This window comes from Dipteris shenzhenensis, chromosome 20 (assembly GCF_047967505.1).
Source record: "Dipteris shenzhenensis isolate YYH24624 ecotype China chromosome 20, Dip_SZ_1.0, whole genome shotgun sequence".
Lineage (NCBI taxonomy): Eukaryota > Viridiplantae > Streptophyta > Polypodiopsida > Gleicheniales > Dipteridaceae > Dipteris > Dipteris shenzhenensis.
This window is the reverse complement of record NC_141615.1, coordinates 49,629,907-49,647,761: the sequence shown is the minus strand read 5'-3', so window position 1 is coordinate 49,647,761 and position 17,855 is coordinate 49,629,907. Positions and strand designations below refer to the sequence as shown.

Sequence of the window (17,855 nt, the reverse complement as noted above, 5' to 3'; positions counted from 1 at the left end):
GAAATAAGTGGGCACCTATGGATAGCCATAGAATGGCCTACAAACCCCCCTCCATGGTATGGGCTGAAGTATCCTGGACATGGCTCAGGATACCTGATAATGTTATGGTTGCACATGTTCATCCTGTAGGGATATAGCAACCTATGACTATACAGAGTACAACAGATCAAGTTACAAAAGGTACTAAGTTTAAAGCTTGCCGAAAAACCTCCAACTTAGGTTGAGGTAGAGCCTTCGTAAATAGATCTACCAAGTTGTCTTCAGTGGGAACATAAAACAACCGAATATCACCTGCTGATAATCGCTCTCTGACATAATAATAGTGAACCTCAATATGCTTTGTGCGAGCATGGAAAAGAGGATTCCGTGCAATAGCCAAAGCACTCTGACTATCAGTGAAGATGATGGTAGGAGCAGTCTGACATGCATAAAGATCTGCAAGTAGCTTCCGAAGCCAAACACGCTCCACTGTAGCTGTAAAGGCTGCTCTGTCAGCTTCACAGATAGAAGTAGCAATTGTACGCTGCTTCCCGCTGAACCAAGAAACGCATTGTCACGAGGGCGTGATTTTTGACCCATGCATGTTGGCATGCATGTGGGCAAGACCCTAGGTAAACACAGAGCGAGGTCAAGGGTTGCTTGATGTGCTAGAACCCCTAGCATTTGTGCCTTGGGGGCAAATGTAAGGTCTAGGGCCAAGAGGAGCCCAAAGAACCTTAGAATTAATTTTTGTCATTGGTGGCCTTTTAAAAAGGCCCCACTAGAGGGGGCCTGGGGACAAATGAGGCCCTTGGGGGCAACCCAAGGCACGGGCTGCCGCAAGGCCAAAAAATTTTCTTTCTTAGTTCAGAAGGTCTCTTTTCAACATGACTTCATCCTCACACCTCTTTTAGGTTGCGACATGATATTGGGTATCCAATGATTCCAAAATATTCACCGGTGCCTGATTGGCGACAAGATTCCTTCACCATTCTCAAAGGACTATCTGAGCCAGCCATCATCCACGAGGATAGAAGCATTCTTGGCATCCCACTAGTCTCCCACATCCAAGCAGCTTGCGCTGTTTCCAAAGGCACCATATGCGCATAGGCGTATGTCCATTGTTAGCTCAATTCCGTGCAGCCAGCTCCTCCTTTGGGGCAGACCATGGCCGATCTAATCCAAGAGTTCCAATATATTATGCTCCAGGACGCTCTTCCACCACAGCCTCCGCCTCATATACCCAAGGACCATCGGATTGAATAAGTCCCAAACTCAACACGTCCCAGTAAGTTTCCTTACCGATTATCGATACTATGGAGGATGAGCTAGAACAATAACTCACGCAACTATTACGCATTGGGTTTATCCGACCATCCTCATCACCTTTTGCGGCTCCAATTCTATTTGTCCAGAAAAAGGATAAGACACCATGACTATGTGTCGACTACAGGGCACTCAACAAAATCACGATTAGCAATAAATTTCCCATGCCCCGCATAGAGTATATCTTAGAATGTTGAACGATGCTAAGTATTTTTCCAAGATAGACCTTAAGAGCGGTTCTCACCAAGTCCGCATATTCGACGCTGACATCCCAAAGATAGCGTCGAGCTCATTACGAGTTCCTAAGCATGCCGTTCGTTCTAAAAAATGCACCACCCACATTCAACAAGATGATGTCGCAGGTGTTTGCTGAGCATATAGGCGTGTGACTGTTCATCTTTCTATATGATATCTTAATCTTCTCAGCCATAGCGGAGCAGCATATCCGGGATGTGCGGAAAGCTCTTTAGCTTTTGCGTGATAATCAACTATATCTTAAATAACATTGGATAAGCTAGAGCGATATATTTACTGGCCTAAAATGCGGAATAATGTATATAGCTATGTGCAGAGATGCCAAATCTACCAAAAGGTAAAAGTGTCCCATTAGAACGCGGCAAGATTGCTTCAACCCTTACCAATCCTCAAAGGTCTTTTCCAAGACAACACGATGGATTTTGTGGCACCCCTTCTCGCATCTGCAAGTACACGAAATATGCAATGTTTAACCATTGTGGATCATTTTAGTAAATTTTGTATGCTTATTCCGTGCAAGCAGACAGCCAATGCAAAAGACATAGCCCGCTTATTAATTAGGTATTGGTACCCGATTGGAGGATTGCCACGTACCATTAGCACAAACAGATTGCAAATTCACCTCACATCTATGGCAGCTCCGATCGACAACTTTGGCACCAAGCTCCAAATGTCCAACGCATTTCATCCGCAAAGCGACAAGCGAGTAGTACCTTCCATTGGTGCAGGCCATATTGAACGATACCTATTCTTCAAGTATTCGACGTACCCCGTATAAAGCCGCTTTCGGTAGGAGGTTCTCTTCACTCCTCACCAAGATGATATCACCGTCCCTCGAAGCCAACAAAACTACAAAATCCATGACCAAGATCACGGAGTCAGATAAAGACCGCCTCGCCAAAACACAAGGAACGTACACGTGCCAAGCCAATAAGTCCAGACGAGATGTCAATTATAAAGAGGGTAGTTGGATTTATCTGAGGATTATCAAGCAAAGACTAAAACAGGTGGGCAAGCGATGCTCGAAGTTATCCTTCAAAAATTTCATAGCATTCCCCATCAATAAGAAGATTAACGACGTCTCCATGAAACTACGGTTACCAGAAAGTTGGACGATGCATAATATCTTTCACATGTGGCATGGTTGAAGCCATATATTGGACCAACACTCAGCGATATCTCTCATGAGCAACAGCCCGTGGTGATCGACGAGGCAGAAGTCATTGCTCCAGAATAGATTATCCTCCACAAATGGAAGCATAGGTTAGAACATAGGATCCATGAATTCTACACGAAGTTTCGAGATGGAGGAGCCATGAAGCGGTGTGGCTAGACAAAGTTTCTTCCAGAAGTTCCCACAGATATTGGTGGACTACTTGGAGGTCATGCAACTACAGCCAAGTTAAGGAGGAGGAAATGTCACATGCACCCATGCGCTTGGGTGCAAGGTGACAGCTGGCTTCATCGACAAAGTGCAAATAGTTCCTATGACAGGATATTTTGTCGTATGCGGTGAACCCATTGTGAGCCCTTATCCACGTACAGTCAGGTACGAGCTACATAGGTCAATCTCTCAGCCTTAGGTCAAGTTAGAAACTCAGTTCTTGTTCACTAGTACCACTGGAGAAGAGTAGGTAGTTAGTTAGGTTAGGCTAGGTCTAGGTCTTAGCCTAGGATAGGAACCCAAGAGCGGAGGCTCACCATGGACCAAGAGGCAAGCACGGAAGGCAGCCTGCAAGGGCTGCCCAGAAAACCGCCTGGCAAATGAGCCAGAAGGGCTTTTTATAGGCAAGGGGCAGCAACCCAGAGGCTGAAACCAACTGCTCAGTCGGTTCACGCTGGCTGGTTGGCTGGCTCCCCAGCCCCTATACATAGGGCCCTTTGCTGCCCTCTTTCCTCATTCAGTTCTAGCCTCTTCCAGCAGCTCTTCAGCCCTCCAGTGCAACCCCTGTGCACCTCCAGGGATCCCTGCACACCAGCAAATATTAGCAGTGCAGATCAGCCGCTAAGGGAGGAAGTACATGCAGCACTATAGCAATGGTTTGCACCAGCAAACGGAAGAAGGTTTGGTGTTTGTTTCAGTAGCTCTTTTGCAGTTTCTTTTATAGTTTACTCAGCTCACTTCACAGCTCTTATCACTCAGTTTCTCAGCTCATATCACGGGGGCAGAATGCTTTGGATCGGCTAGAGCAATAGTGCTTCCAAGCAGACTTCCAGGATCCACCGACAAAGGGCTGGATTTTCAATACGCTGGTACGACCAACTGCCATGTATGCAGCACCCTTCTTGGGATATGATCTCCCAAAGATAGAGTGGATGAAATTTGAGTGGCTACAGGGGATTAGGGGGTCTAAAATGATTCGGTTAGCCCTCAGTCCATCCACAGGGTTTGAGACTCACCTCATTGGAGATTTTCGAGGCTGGCCCTGGAGTCATCCAGACGACTAGCAAAGGGTGGGGCAGACACGTGATATGCACGTATATCCACCTGGCTTGCCAGGCACAGTATCCAAATGGACAGACTTCCTCCCTTTCAATACAGCATGGACACGCCTCTTGAGTCGATTCCAGGAGATGAGATCAACCCTATCATACGGTTAGATCTCCTCCAACTCCATACATATCGGACTTGGGGAGGGGACAGGGAACTTCTACCAAGATCCAGTTCTACCGTGACCACTTCCTGAGAGTATCGAAGGAGGGATTCATCATCAGACCCCAGGTCACATGCATTGAGGATTGCCATTGGACAGATGTGAGTTTCGCCCCATAAGTTGAGGATTGAGGCAGGAAGCTGCAAGTATACCCAAAGAGCAGAGGATTTGCATGCTATGTATGCTAGGGGTGGTTGAGACAGAGGAGCATTCAATATTTGCCCAGCCTATTATGAGATCCGGGGACACTATCACTCTCTCTACCTGAAGGGGAGTGGCTTTGGTCCACTAATCACAAATGATCCGTTTCCATGACCAGGTGTGTATTGGGCTCTATTTGATGGAGATGCGCCTGTGCAGGGAGACACTACCGCGACGGATTAGAGAGCAGCAAGAGATGGCTAGACCACAAGACATGGAGGCTGATCCGGCACAGCGACGCATCACTGACTTCTATACATATGCGTCAGCTCCAAGACACAATGGAGTAGAGGAGGAGGAGCTAGCTGATATGAGGACAGCTTGGATCAGCAGAGACAGCCGACACAGTGCCATTGAGAGAGGGACGTAGAGACCACGCGCGAGACAAAGAGTGCCAAAAGCACATTCTATTGAGGTCCGAGGGGGGGGGCCAATAGAGACGAGGGGTCACTCTGGACATAGCCCAAAGAGTTTAAAGATCAAGGAGACTGAGTCCCCCACCACAGCACGAGACAGCTCGACAGACGCAAATACGAGATATTTTCACAGCTCACCAGAGAGCCATCACTATGCCGGGCTTCCGTTTTTGAGTCCCAGCTCTGAGATTGACTTGATTCAGCTTGTGCTTGATTGATTATGGTTTTGCTCGCATAGATTAGTACTCAGCAAGGGCCCTAGCGCCATAGTTACCAAGGAATGCTGTTCTGCCTTCCTGGAATGTGGGAATGCCGTTCCTAGAAGACATACTACACGGGAATGTCCAAGAACGTTCCCAGATGGGGGAACTCCATGGGAACGTTCCCAATGGCGTTTCGGTGTTCCCAAATCGTGTTCTGGCTTCTGACAGGTCACAAGAGTGGTAAAAGTCACTTAATTGCTGTTTTTGGCCATGATTTTGGCCGTAGTTTGCTGCTCCTAGTTGCTCCAACCACTCAGCCCCTCCTCTCACCCACTCAGCCCCCTTGCAAGCCCCCATTTTATTTGAATATTTTGGTATGTTTCCATGTGATTTGATGGCGTGTCATGTGACGTGGCGTTCCTGTTCCCATTCCCCCGTTCCCTCTTCCCGATACGTTCCTGTTCTGACCCCCCACGTTCCCGAAACGTTCCCGTTCCCTGGTAACTATGCCTAGCGCGCCCTTTGCTCCAGCCCATTGAGAGTCTACTTTGCGCACTTTGTCCCATAGGCTCGAGAGGCCTCCCGCGGACGTTAATACATCTTTCTTTTTTTCTCAGCTTCCATTACTCTCAGATTTTCGTCTTCCCTTCAGCTCTCACACTCACGCAGCTCTGTTGCATGCCCACGGACAGCACAAGCCTCTTCAATAGCCTTGCACAGTGGTCCAAATCTTCCGTGTGGGCAGCGTGGTCTTGGTCGAGATTTGAGTTGCTTCTCAGGCATTTGTGGGTCAGCTCTCCGTATCGAAGGGTCATCCTCAGAGTTGTCTCCCAAACTCTCTAAAGGAGTGTCAGTTGTATTCTTTTGCAATTCTTCGAGTATAAAGTGAATTCTTCTCCGTTTGGGGAGGGGGGCCCTCAGTGGGTACAAGGACCCATCCAATGTCGTCTAAATTCTCCCTCTATCCCTACTCTCTCTCTCTATCCCTGCTCTCTCTCTCTCTCTCTCTCTCTCTCTCTCTCTCTCTCTCTCTCTCGTCCACAATTTCTCACTTGGCCCGAAGTCTCCTGACTCAGATCACAAACCACTCTATGTAGAGCTTAATATATTGTTGGCCACAGCAATTTTTGAGCAGCATACAGCAGCTGAGTGTGGATATAGAATAAATGAGGCGAAAAAGATGGAGTATGCTGAAAGTTTAGAGGCATGCCTGCTGGGAAAACAGAATTTTGGGTGGGCAGAACTGAAGAATGCTATTCTCACCACAGCCAAGTCAGTTTTGGGGTACAAAAAGAACAGTAAAGAGCGTAAGAAAGGGCTACCCTGTAATGACTGGTTTGATGCTGAGTGCAAGGCAGCTAGGAATGCACTGAAGGGGATTCCAATGGGAGATGAGAGAAGAGCAGCTGAGAAACAGTTACATGCTCTCATACGCAAAAAGAGGCGTTTGTATATTGAGAAAGAGGAATGGACAAATGCAATTGACTTTGTCAAGCAACCCAGAAGAGCATGGAGAGGAGTTAAACAAAAGCCAAATGACATCATGGGAGATTTTACAGAAAAAGAGATGTTTGAGTATGCTCAACAGCTCTACACCCATCCTAAGGCTCGGCCCATGGTGAGCATGTCTCTCTTTGGCAACACTCAAGGCTTTTTCTCATTGGAGGATGTACAAGATGGCCTAAAGAAAACGGCAAACGGGAAGGCGGCATACACTCTACATCTCACGGCAGAACTTATTAAGTGGACCAACGAGCACACGCAAAGGCACATACTAATGGCATTAAACCAAGCATTGGTATATGGCTTCCCGATAGAATGGCAAGAGAACTGGATCAAACCAATTTACAAGGGGGGTGACCGCGATCAATTATCAAACTATAGAACCATTATGGTATGTTCCACTCTAGCCAAGCTATATAGTACAATAGTAGAGGCAAAGTTGAGTATTTGGGCAGAAAAGGAAAAGAAGAGGGCAATGGGACAAGAGGGTTTCAGGCCCAAACACTACGGTGGATCACCTAGTCACCCTCCGAGTTTTGATGGAGGAAAGCCGCCTCGAGGGGAAGCCACTCTTTTGTTGTTTTATTGACTTTAAAAAGGCATTTGATACAGTGCCCAGAGACGTGCTATGGGAGAGAATGCAATGCATAGAAGTGCCCAAGGAGATAAGGTTCGCTGTCTTTAGACTTTATGAGAAAGTAAAATGCCAACTGAAATGTAAGGATGGGATGTCACAAGAATTCTACAGTAATATGGGGGTCAAACAAGGATGCCCGCTCTCACCCACCTTGTTTGGTTTGTGCATTGATAGACTTGAGGAATTGGTGCACAAAGAAGCATGTAAAAGAGAATTGTCCAGTCTTAACCTAGCAGGTTTTGGGATTTGGTTGCTTCTTTATGCAGATGATGTGGTTGTTTTCACTGATAGTGAGAGCAAGATGCAACAAATGATGGATATACTCGGCATATTCTGTTCGGAAAGTGGGCTGGCTCTTAATGTTACCAAAACTAAACTCATGACAGTACCCCCCCTCAATCTCATACATGGGTCAACCAGTTGATACAGTGCACTCATTCAAATACCTAGGCATTGAAATTCCAGCCAATAATAAATGGAGCAGCTGTGTGCAACGGAGACTTGATGCAGGATGGGGAAAGTATTACCAATTTGAAAATGACTGCAGTAATAGCAATACAAGAAGATGGCATGTACGAAACATGATTTTTGGGGCATATGTGATACAGACAGTGCTCTATGGAGTAGAGGTGTGGGGTGGGAGTATATCATCCTCGAAATGGAATGATTTGGGAAAAATGCAGAAATCTTTTATTAGGAGACACCTTGGCATCAAGGCTACTACACCCTACTCTCTGCTACTTCTAGAGGCAGGATGCTTACCCATAGAGTTACATGCTTTAAAGAAGGTACTCAGATACATTACAAAGGTCAAAGGCATGGATGCTGAAAGGCTGCCAAAGAGGGCATGGGGAGAAAGTCAAAAGCCCCAAAAGACAAACAAGAGCAAGATTTTGGCATCTGGATGGGCACTAGATCTGAGAAATTGGTTCAGGAAGTGGGAGGTAGAGGAGTACTTGAACTACTCACCAGAGGAGGTAGATGAAGATGCTTTTCATCGTGACCTGCTGAATGCACTACACAGGAAATGGCAAACAGCTAAAAATAGAGATAAGTTCGAGTACTACTGCACATTTATCAACCCCCAATATTGGCCCACTTATACGGCAGAGGAGTCAGCCACGCAGAAGTACATTTGCACACCTATGGCAATGCATAAGCGGAGGGCTTTGGCTTCGCTTCGCACCCGATCACACCAGCTGCAAATTGAAATAGGAGGATGGAAAGACATGCCAAGAGAGAGCTGAATATGCCAATTATGTGACCAGGGTATGCCAGAAACAGAAGAACACATGGTAATGATATGCCCTTACTATGCACACATTAGGAAAAAGTTCAGCTCTCTTCTTAAGGGACATAACAGACTGGCTGATTTGCTACATAAGGCGTCACCCTCAGCTTTAGGAACATTTGTATCTAAGCTTTTCAAGCACAGAAACTCACCTAGACATAAAGGTAGTTTCTCTTATTACCCTCCCCTTTGAGGGAGGAGTCTTTATGTATGTAAGGTTTTGTATTGTTTCAGGTCCCATAGGCCGATTTTTGGTCTTCAGAGGACGATGATATATTCTTCTTCTTCTTCTTCTTCTTCTTCTTCTCTCTCTCTCTCATGGTGCATATGCATACGCGTTGCACAAAGGTTTAAAGAAGGTCTTGTTGCGCATTACACGATCATTTACCGTTGATTGTTACAATACAACAAGATCTAAATCAAAGTACCGACAAGAGAGCAGCTAACCCCCGCCCAATATCCACATAAATGTCCGAGAGAGAAAAGAAAGAAAGAAAGATGTATTCACATCTGCAAGAGGCCTCGCGGGCCTATGAGACAAAGGTACAAAACCAAAAATAACTCATACAAGCCACTATGGGCTGAAGCAAAGCGCTCACTAAGGCCCTTGCTGAAAGCTAAAGTGCTACACTAGTGAGCAAAATAGCAAAGTAGCAAATAGCAAAATAGTATCAAGTGCACAGAGCTAACGCTCCGAGAACACGCACAAGCTCCACATATCCAAGTGCCATGGTGGCTATTTGATGGGATGTGAGGAGCTCTCGTATCTATCTGTGGAGCTGTTTCTTGAGGTGGCGGAGGGCGTGGTCTCCTCAATCTCTATATCCGATGGGCCACGTCAAGGGTGACACCTCGTCTCTAGCGGTCTCCTTTGAGGAGGGCTGAAATAGACCAGACCTCAATCGTGCGTGCTCTGGTCACTCTCTGTGCCGCATGGACACAGAGGGAGGAAGGGAGAGAGAGAGAGAGCTGTTAGACAAAGGTGGCACATGAACAGAAATGAGATGAAGATACAAGTTGTGTCCATTGACATTCCATTACCTTTCAGGAATATCTAGCACTACAAGAATCCATAACATTTGCCAAGCAGATCAATTCATGAGATATATGAGGACAATATGAAACTCATCTTTGGTATGCTCTTCATTCCAAGACAAACTATTAATAGCTTCCTTTTTTCCTCAAAAAAAGCGAAAAGAATCACCTGTATGCTAGCTGGCCCCCATTCAATGAAATTGGCCAGCTTTCTTTCACGTATTCTTTGTAAACTTTTATGAACCTTGCAAAAAGAGAAGTCACAAAGTCATAAGCATTGACATAAAAGCATGCAAATAGGAATCTAACAAAGCAAATATCAGTGAGCTGCTGGAAAGATTTCCAATGCAGACCTGAGTTGGATCAACTTCTCCTTGAATTATGTTTAAGATGGAGATGTACTTTGCTTGGCTTGCTTCTTTTGTGCGAGCATAAGAAGAAACCATGATGTTTTTGGCCTGAAGCAAAGTGAATAATGAGAAACACAATAATCAATAGTGATAAGTGTAATGCAAGTTTCAAAAAATACTGGTAAGCAAAAAGAAATGATCAACGTTCTTTGGAAAATGTGTACTTGTAACAGCCTTCTCATCACATCAAGGACAGTGGTCTTCCGTATTGCATTAGCCTGCAATCAAAATATCCAAAACCAATGTTAGGGAATGCCTGCAAGAACAAAATGTGTACCACCGCTTTCTAGATGATTATATATGGCATGCATGAATACTAGTCTAGGGAGGATTTGTATAACCTTCACACGAGCTAGACACATATCCTTAACATTCTTTGCATTACTAGCTTTCCACACAATTAGTCCTTCAATCAAGCACTAGCTTCTACACACAATTAATCCCTCTTGAATCAGTAAATATGATGACTATTAGACATGTGATAATAGCAAAAGCAAGCATCCGCAGGTAAGGCGAGGTAGCTATGGAAGGTTTGATACTCACTGGTTGGGGATGTTGTAAAGGGTGCATGCATAAGTGTGCCAGATAGCCGGGTCTGTGGGAGAGTATGTAGATCTCCGCTTGAGAAACTTCTGCCAAAAGTCCCTTGAGTTATTACTAAACAAAAATGATGAGTAATTCTTCCTCATTTTGGGCTATTAAGTCCTTTTCATCTGACGGACCAAACAATACTATCGTTTGGTCTCCCTCTCAATCGGAAGGTGAAGATTAGTCTTGAATTTGAGTTGAGGGCACAAGGCCTTATACTCATCATCATAGTAGCTTTGGCAAAAGACCGATCCAAGAAGTGGCCGATAGGTGGAGCTAGTGCTGTGTGGAAAATTTTGGAAGGCAACATCGTGAAGGAAGCAGGTGATAAGGGCAACTCTAACTTCTAGGTAAGACAATATCATCAATATCTATAGTATAAAGAGGGGCAGCATATAGGTGGGCTAGTTTGTGATCAAAGTGTGTATGTGGGGTAGGATGTGCTCATTAATGGGTTTGGAACGCATAAGCTTAAAAACATGTAGGTATGGCTAGCTCCAAGTGGGCCGATGGGATGGAGAAATCTGTGATGTGAGAGGCAAACACACGCAATCCACGAGGTAGAAAACTACATTTGAACTCCTCCACACAGAAAACAAGTGAGCCCGCCAGAAGAAGGCCATCTCTCCAGATCATGCATCATGCATCATGCCCATGTCTATGAATGTGTGCCCATATGAGGTCTACAAAAAATTGGGAGATACTTTCCTCATCTAGATGAATATCAAGCAATAGAATGAAGTCGTGCTGAAAATCCATGACCGGTATCTGGCCGTCCACGGTCCTAGCGTTAAAGTCTCTCTGGATCTATCTTTTGTATTGTGTGGACGAAAATATATTCTTTTGGTGGATTCTAATTTGACTTGGATCACTCTCTTTTTGCTAGTCTGCAATGTGCAAAACACATCTATGTGAAGCACATTAAGTAAGGAAGTTTGTGATTCTACCCACACACACACACAGCGTGAGCTCCTGAACTATTCACTGTGCGTACCCTCTGTTGGTCGATTTTGAACAATAGTAGCATCTAAGACAGCAGATCGAATCCCACGGACTGTGATGTTGAGAGCCTTATTGCTATCTTTGCAAGCTTATATTTCAAAACATCCACCCACTTCGAGGCCTCCTAGATAGCCGACTACATCGTGGCAATCCACTCCTCTAAAACGGGTCTCCTCCCTGAGGTCACATCTGCTCGATGTCAGAGATCTTCTATCGCCTTCCAAAGATCAGAAGCTTTTGATCTAGATCGTGAGAAAACCATGCCTATCTGAGGGTATCTATCTGTCTCTCTTGCTTCACCTCTCAAGCTTGCATGTGTGAGGAACAAACGCAAGAGATCCAAGGAGGCCATGGGCTGTTGTGGGTGGTTATGTGTATAGCATGGAGGTGGAGAGCAAAGGGTGAGCTGCAAAAAAAAACAGTCAAGGAAGTCTGGTGCGGCATGGATATTTGAGTGGGATGAGACCAGAGGAAGAGAGAATACACTACATGAGTGGGAGTGGGGAGGGGGACGGAAAGAGCTAGAGCCATTGCAGTATATAGAAGTGCTATCCGTCTGATTCCGCTGCTGCTGCGAGTCGTACTTGTGTTTAACTGGTCTTTGGTACTATTCGTACTCTTTTCCTTCTCCTTTCCCTAGGTTCTGTTTTCCCTTTTCTTTCACCGTTTCTTAGGCCATGTGGACGCATCAAAGCCAAGGGCATAAAATAGTTTGGGAAAAGGGGGGGGGGGGAGGGGGAGAGAGAGAGAGAGAGAGATTAACATCCTCTGGAGGCCTCACGGACATATGGGACAAAGTACAGCAAATGGAAAGAAACTCAAACAAGCCACACAGGGCTGAAGCAAAGGGCGTGCTAAGGCCCTTGCTAAGTGATATACTTGTTGGAAATATGGTGAAGGGAGAAAGAAAGAAAGAATGAAAGTTTATTAAAGTCTTCGGAAGACCAATGGGTCTATGAGACTGTGAAAATCCTGATACAAGCAGCTGTGGTAGTGGAGCTACTAAACGAGCATCCCTATCAATGCAAAATGAAAAAATGTAGAATGGCAGTACTAAGTCCTAAGTACAACATAGTCATGTCGATGGTTGACTATATATCAATCTCAGCATGGTCATCAATATCATCATCATCATCGGCAACAGCAAGATATCAAGATGGATGAGGCAGTGGAGGCATGAAGTCGGCAATATAGTGCTGTCGGCCACTCAGAGGTGCGGTCATGGCACGTCTCCTGGTCGTAGCTCTGCATCTAACCAGGGCTACTGTGACCCCCGTTGGTCGAGCTCCGACTCTAAACAAGGAGGGGATGTCCCCAAGTGTGATCTATGTGTCGAACCTTTGTCTGAGTTGTCGGGTCACAGCCTCTGGGTCACGGTCATGTCGAGGCCTTGTCTTGTGGGGGTCCATGTGATCTAGTTGAAAGAATTCCGTGACAGAGCTCTGAGAGGGATCAGCCGAGGAAGAAGTCTACTCATGTCTCCGTGGTCGGAGTATCCTCTCGCGGTGTCTAAGTGCCTCATGAATGAAACCTGCCAAACACCACTGGTCTGGGTAGGAGAAGAAACGGGCCAAAATCCCATAACTATCCCCGAAGAGGCAGTGGAAACGCCCTCGGATCCCATAGTACACAGGACACCTGAAGATGAAATGCTCCTCTGTCTCAACCTCCTGCATGTCACACAGTGAGCATATGCGCCTCTCCTTGGGTAGTTGCTCTGCTCTGCAGCTCTCAATGCGAAGTATGTATGAAGAGACCCGGAACTGCCCAAGAGAGATCCTCAGCGAGTGGGGTAGGTGAATCTGCGTGTATCCTAGTGGGTCAATGAAACCCTCCGTTGTTATATGTAAGAAGTGATCTTTGTAGAAGCTGAGCTTCACTGGGAGTTCACTCGGTCCCAACCAGGTCCGAAATGTGTGTAGCTGTAGTAGATCCTCACAGATAACCTGATTGACCTCGTGTGATAGGAGGGGAGAAAACGGAGCATCCATGTTGTACTGGAAGGGAGGTAGTCTATCCATGTGGAGCCCCAGTTGCTCAAACCATCTCTCTGTACGTGCATACCAACATCTCTGGTCACCATCATTGTTTCCCACAACTCCACCATCACTGTCTCAAGCTCATCAATGTAGGGCCAAATAAGGTAGGCGACAAAGGACACCCTTGTTTGACCCCGATGGTGCTCATGATCTCGTCTGTCCACCCGGATCCTGCCCGAACTCTGCCTAAAACTCTCTAGTAAAGTGCCATGACTGCCCAAATGATCTCCTGGTCATAACCCCAAGTCCTGTAGGCCCTGTATGAGGCGAGCTCTCAGAACCATGTTAAATGCCTTGCGGAAATCCACAAAGCAACAATAAACCCTCTGCTTCCGTGACCTTGCCTCCTCGATGATACATCTGAGCGTGAGAATGTGGTCCATGGTTCCATGATCACGCCAGAATCTAACATGTCCTACTGCTCTAAGCCCTCGACACTCTGCAAGTCTGCTAACCTCGGAGTCAAGTACTGATGCATAAATATTGGACATGACATGTCCAATCATAATGATCCTGTAGTTCTCCGGGCTCATGGGATCCCCTATCTTGTGGATGCGTGAGATAGTATTAATGGTCCAAGTGTGTGCAAACCCCAAACAAACAGCTTCATTAAAAAGCTTTGCTAAGATCGAGGCTAGGAGGTTAATCCCATATGCAATGAACTCAGTGCATAGCCCCTCATGATCCTTCGCTCAGCCATTATGAAGTTTCATTATGGCATCCTTTACCCCTCTAGTGAAGAGGGTGCAAGATGTGGGGCGAGGCATGTGTGAGAGATTAGGGACTGGCTGATTTGGGATGTCATAGTGTGCATGCATAATCAAACCAGATCCCAGTGTCAGTGAGTGGCGGAGGGGACCATCCTTCTAGAAATCTCCTCCAGAAGTCCTTAGAGTTGTTACTAAATAAAATGTTCAGTAGCTCCTCCTCGTTCTGACGAACGAAGTCTAGTTTCTTTCTCTGTACCAGTCTACGATAATCGCGTAGCGTATCTGGTGCGCTCGGAAGACTGTTTTTGGTTTCGAATCTGAGTTGACGGCATAAAGCCTTACACTCATCATCGTACCAACTATTATAGGGTACGGTTCTAGGGGATGGTGGGCGGGTGGAGCAGGTGGTGTGGGGGAAAGCATGAATGGCAGCCTCGTGTAGTGAGCGGGTGACAAGGGCAGCATGAGGATCCCGATCAAAGCGTATATCGTGGTAGGTGGAGTAAGCACTGAGTGGGGTGGAAGGTGCTATGCGAAGGGAGGTGGAGATCCTAAAGAAAAGCTATGTATGATCAGCCCCTAGGGGGAGAGGTGCTACAATGAAGCTAGTAATGCGAGATGTGAAGACAGGGGATCCCATGATGTAATCAACAACACTGGAGCCCCCCCCCCCCCATGTGGAAAGCATGTGAAACCACCTGAAGCGGGCCATCTGTCAAGACCATTATAGATAATGAGATCATGTATCCTGCCGAGGTCTAAGATGAGAATGAACCTCGCCTGTCAGCCGAAACCCGTAGCATATCTCCCTCCTCAAGGTCAATATCTGGCAGTAGAGTGGAATCATCTCTGAAGTCAAGAAGTGGTACCTAACGGGCCCTTGCCCTCGCGTTGAAGTCCCCCACTAGGAGGACTTCTCTGCGGCTAGAGAAGTCAACAATGTGAAACCACCTGAAGCGGGCCATCTATCAAGACCATTATAGATAATAAGATCATGTATCTTGCCGAGGTCTAAGATGAGAATGGACCTCGCCTGTTAGCCGAAACCCGTAGCATACCTGCCTCCTCAAGGTCAATATCTAGCAGTAGAGTGGAATCATCTTTGAAGTCAAGAAGAGGTACCTGACGGGCCCTTGTCCTCGCGTTGAAGTCCCCCACTAGGAGGACTTCTCCACGGCTAGAGAAGTCAACGATGGACTGATAAAGAGCAACAAATGGAGATGTCTCATCATTACCTCGGATATCTCCGGCAAAGTGGGAGGTCTCAGGGAAAAAGTAGCAAACTGCCACAAACAGATCCCGACTGTCCATGTGTTAAATCCGGATCCAAAGAAATCTCGAATGTGTCTCTCTCTGCTCTACTGAAATGGTCCCCCCAAGTGTGGATCTGAAAAGGACTGCAACTCCACCTGAACCTCGAACTCCTCCTGTACCCCTCGTCTCATCTCTGTAGGCAGACTCCCATGTATATCCACTGACTATTGGAAGAGGGCGCTCAAGACTCTGATGTGTCTTTGTATGAAAGACTATGTCGTGGCCTGTACAGGATTCCGAGAAGTTCCCTGGTTCTGACCATAAGGTACCATTGCAGTTCCAAATGGTGCAAGACAGGATCTCGGATATCTGAGTCTCATAGACCCCGTTCCCTATGTAGGAGAGGGGACAGATGCCCTACGGGGGCCTGTAAGAAGTCGTCCCTCTCGTACCATTGCCCACTTCCCTTCCGGACCTGATCCCGCTGCTGCAACAAAGAGCGCCTCTCCTCAACCTGTAGAGATGTGAGGTCCTCATCCATAATGAGAGAGAGAGAGAGAGTTAGGGCGTGAGGAAATAATGCTCCAATGAAGACATAATGAAAGGTTCTCATTCATTCATCAAGTGTGTCAAGACAAGTGAAGTACAAGCCTTATGTAGGCTACTCACTCACAGACTAGTACTAGATTACCTAGTACTTCACACTAACACATCACGACCCATGGCCTTGAGGATAAGGAATCTCACATGCACTGAGGATTACCATTGGACAGATGCAGGTCTCGTCACATCAGCTGGGATTGAGGCAAGGAGTGCTGCAGGCATACCTAGAGAGCAGTGGATCTGCAAGTGTACACTGGAGACGGTTGAGACAGAGGAGCATTTCATGTGTGTTGCCGAACCTATTATGAGATCCAAGGACGGTATCATTGCCTCATTCAAGAGGGACATGGCTTTGGTCCACTCTCTCGACTGATCTACTTCCATGAGGTTTGCATTGGGCTCTATTTGATCGAGATGCAACATCACAGAGAGACGATACAACGACAACTCAGACATCGCAGACATTGACAACGCCACAGAATGTTGAGGCATGCTGATCACAACGACATGTCACAGACTTTTTCAGTTGACCCCAGGATTACATTGGAGTGTAGGAGGAGTTAGCAGACATGCGAGCAAGCGAGGGATGCAAAGTCCACGCATGCCACAAAGAGCCAACCAGATCGTTTCCAACCCATCTCCGCCCTCCTCAAAGGACACCGCTCGAGATGAGGCGTCACTCTTGACATCACTCTTAGGATACTTAGTCGAGGAGACCACGCCCTCTGCCACAGCAGGAGAAAGACCGACAGATGCATATCCAGGATATCTTTGCAGCCCATCGGAGAGCTACAACGTTGCCGGGTTTTGGCTACTGAGTCTCATCTTCACATTTTTTAGATATATAGCTTAGCTTAGTATTGGTGGAGATATCATAGCCAAAAAGTGTGGTGATAGGAGGAGGTCTAACCATATGATACGGTTAATCTCCTCATGAGGGATCAACTCGGGTGGTGCCCGCTCTCAGCTAGTCGTATGGAAGACTCTAGTACCGACCTCGGTAGTCTCCAGTGAGGCAAGGCCCATACTCTATGGCAAAAAAGTCACTATTTGAAAAAGGGCATCGACCTGGAGTGGTGAACTCTACCTGTACTATATGATGTGGGACTGAGAACTTGCTCCGAATCATCCTGAAACCCATAATCACATGTAGCCGCTCAAATCTCTTCCACTGTCGCTGAGAGGTCGCTCCCCCAAAAAGGTACATGGCAATCGACCTCACCAGGGTATCGAAAAGCCAGTGCCTAAAAGCACTACCTCCCTGGTCGGGCAAAAGCTCCCTATCCCCGCATGAGTCGTGCTCTGGCCATCCTGTAAATTGGCCCCGTGAAGACTGCCCACAAGTATGTGTAGGACTGTACTATCTCTACTAGCTCACCTCATTAAGTGAATCCATGTCCGTGTAGTACAGCACGTGAGGTGTTGAAGATCATAACATTGGTCTTCCCAAGGTTGACTGTCAAGTCTCTCCCCCTACAAAGCACCTCTAGTGCCTCCAGATGTCTTTGCAGCCCCTCTGCCGAAGATGATATAAGGACTATGTCATCCGCATATAATTATCCTTAGAAATATAATCATATTTGGTCAGCAGTAATACTCTTTCCAGAAACCACGTGCACTGATCGCGACACTTAAAAGGACGTGGAGGTCGAGAGAATAGGCCAAAGGAATGTGGAATGTGGAATTGGAATTGACAATTGGTCATAGGATTTGAATCATCCCCTCAATAAGTTAAAACAATTTCTTGCA

At 46.5% G+C, this 17,855-nt stretch overlaps 1 protein-coding gene across 1 annotated transcript in view; it reads right to left on the bottom strand.

The window, feature by feature from the left end:
* LOC147889790 (tubulin gamma chain) overlaps positions 1 to 17,855 on the bottom strand; it is a 49,276-nt gene that overhangs the window by 12,252 nt on the left and 19,169 nt on the right. Inside the window, exons 5-7 of the mRNA XM_087391400.1 lie at positions 10,075 to 10,128; positions 9,854 to 9,958; positions 9,670 to 9,744 (exon numbers count right to left, since the gene is read on the bottom strand). Of these exons, the coding sequence (XP_087247526.1) occupies positions 9,670 to 9,744; positions 9,854 to 9,958; positions 10,075 to 10,128 (234 nt within the window). The remainder of the gene's footprint in view (positions 1 to 9,669; positions 9,745 to 9,853; positions 9,959 to 10,074; positions 10,129 to 17,855) is intronic.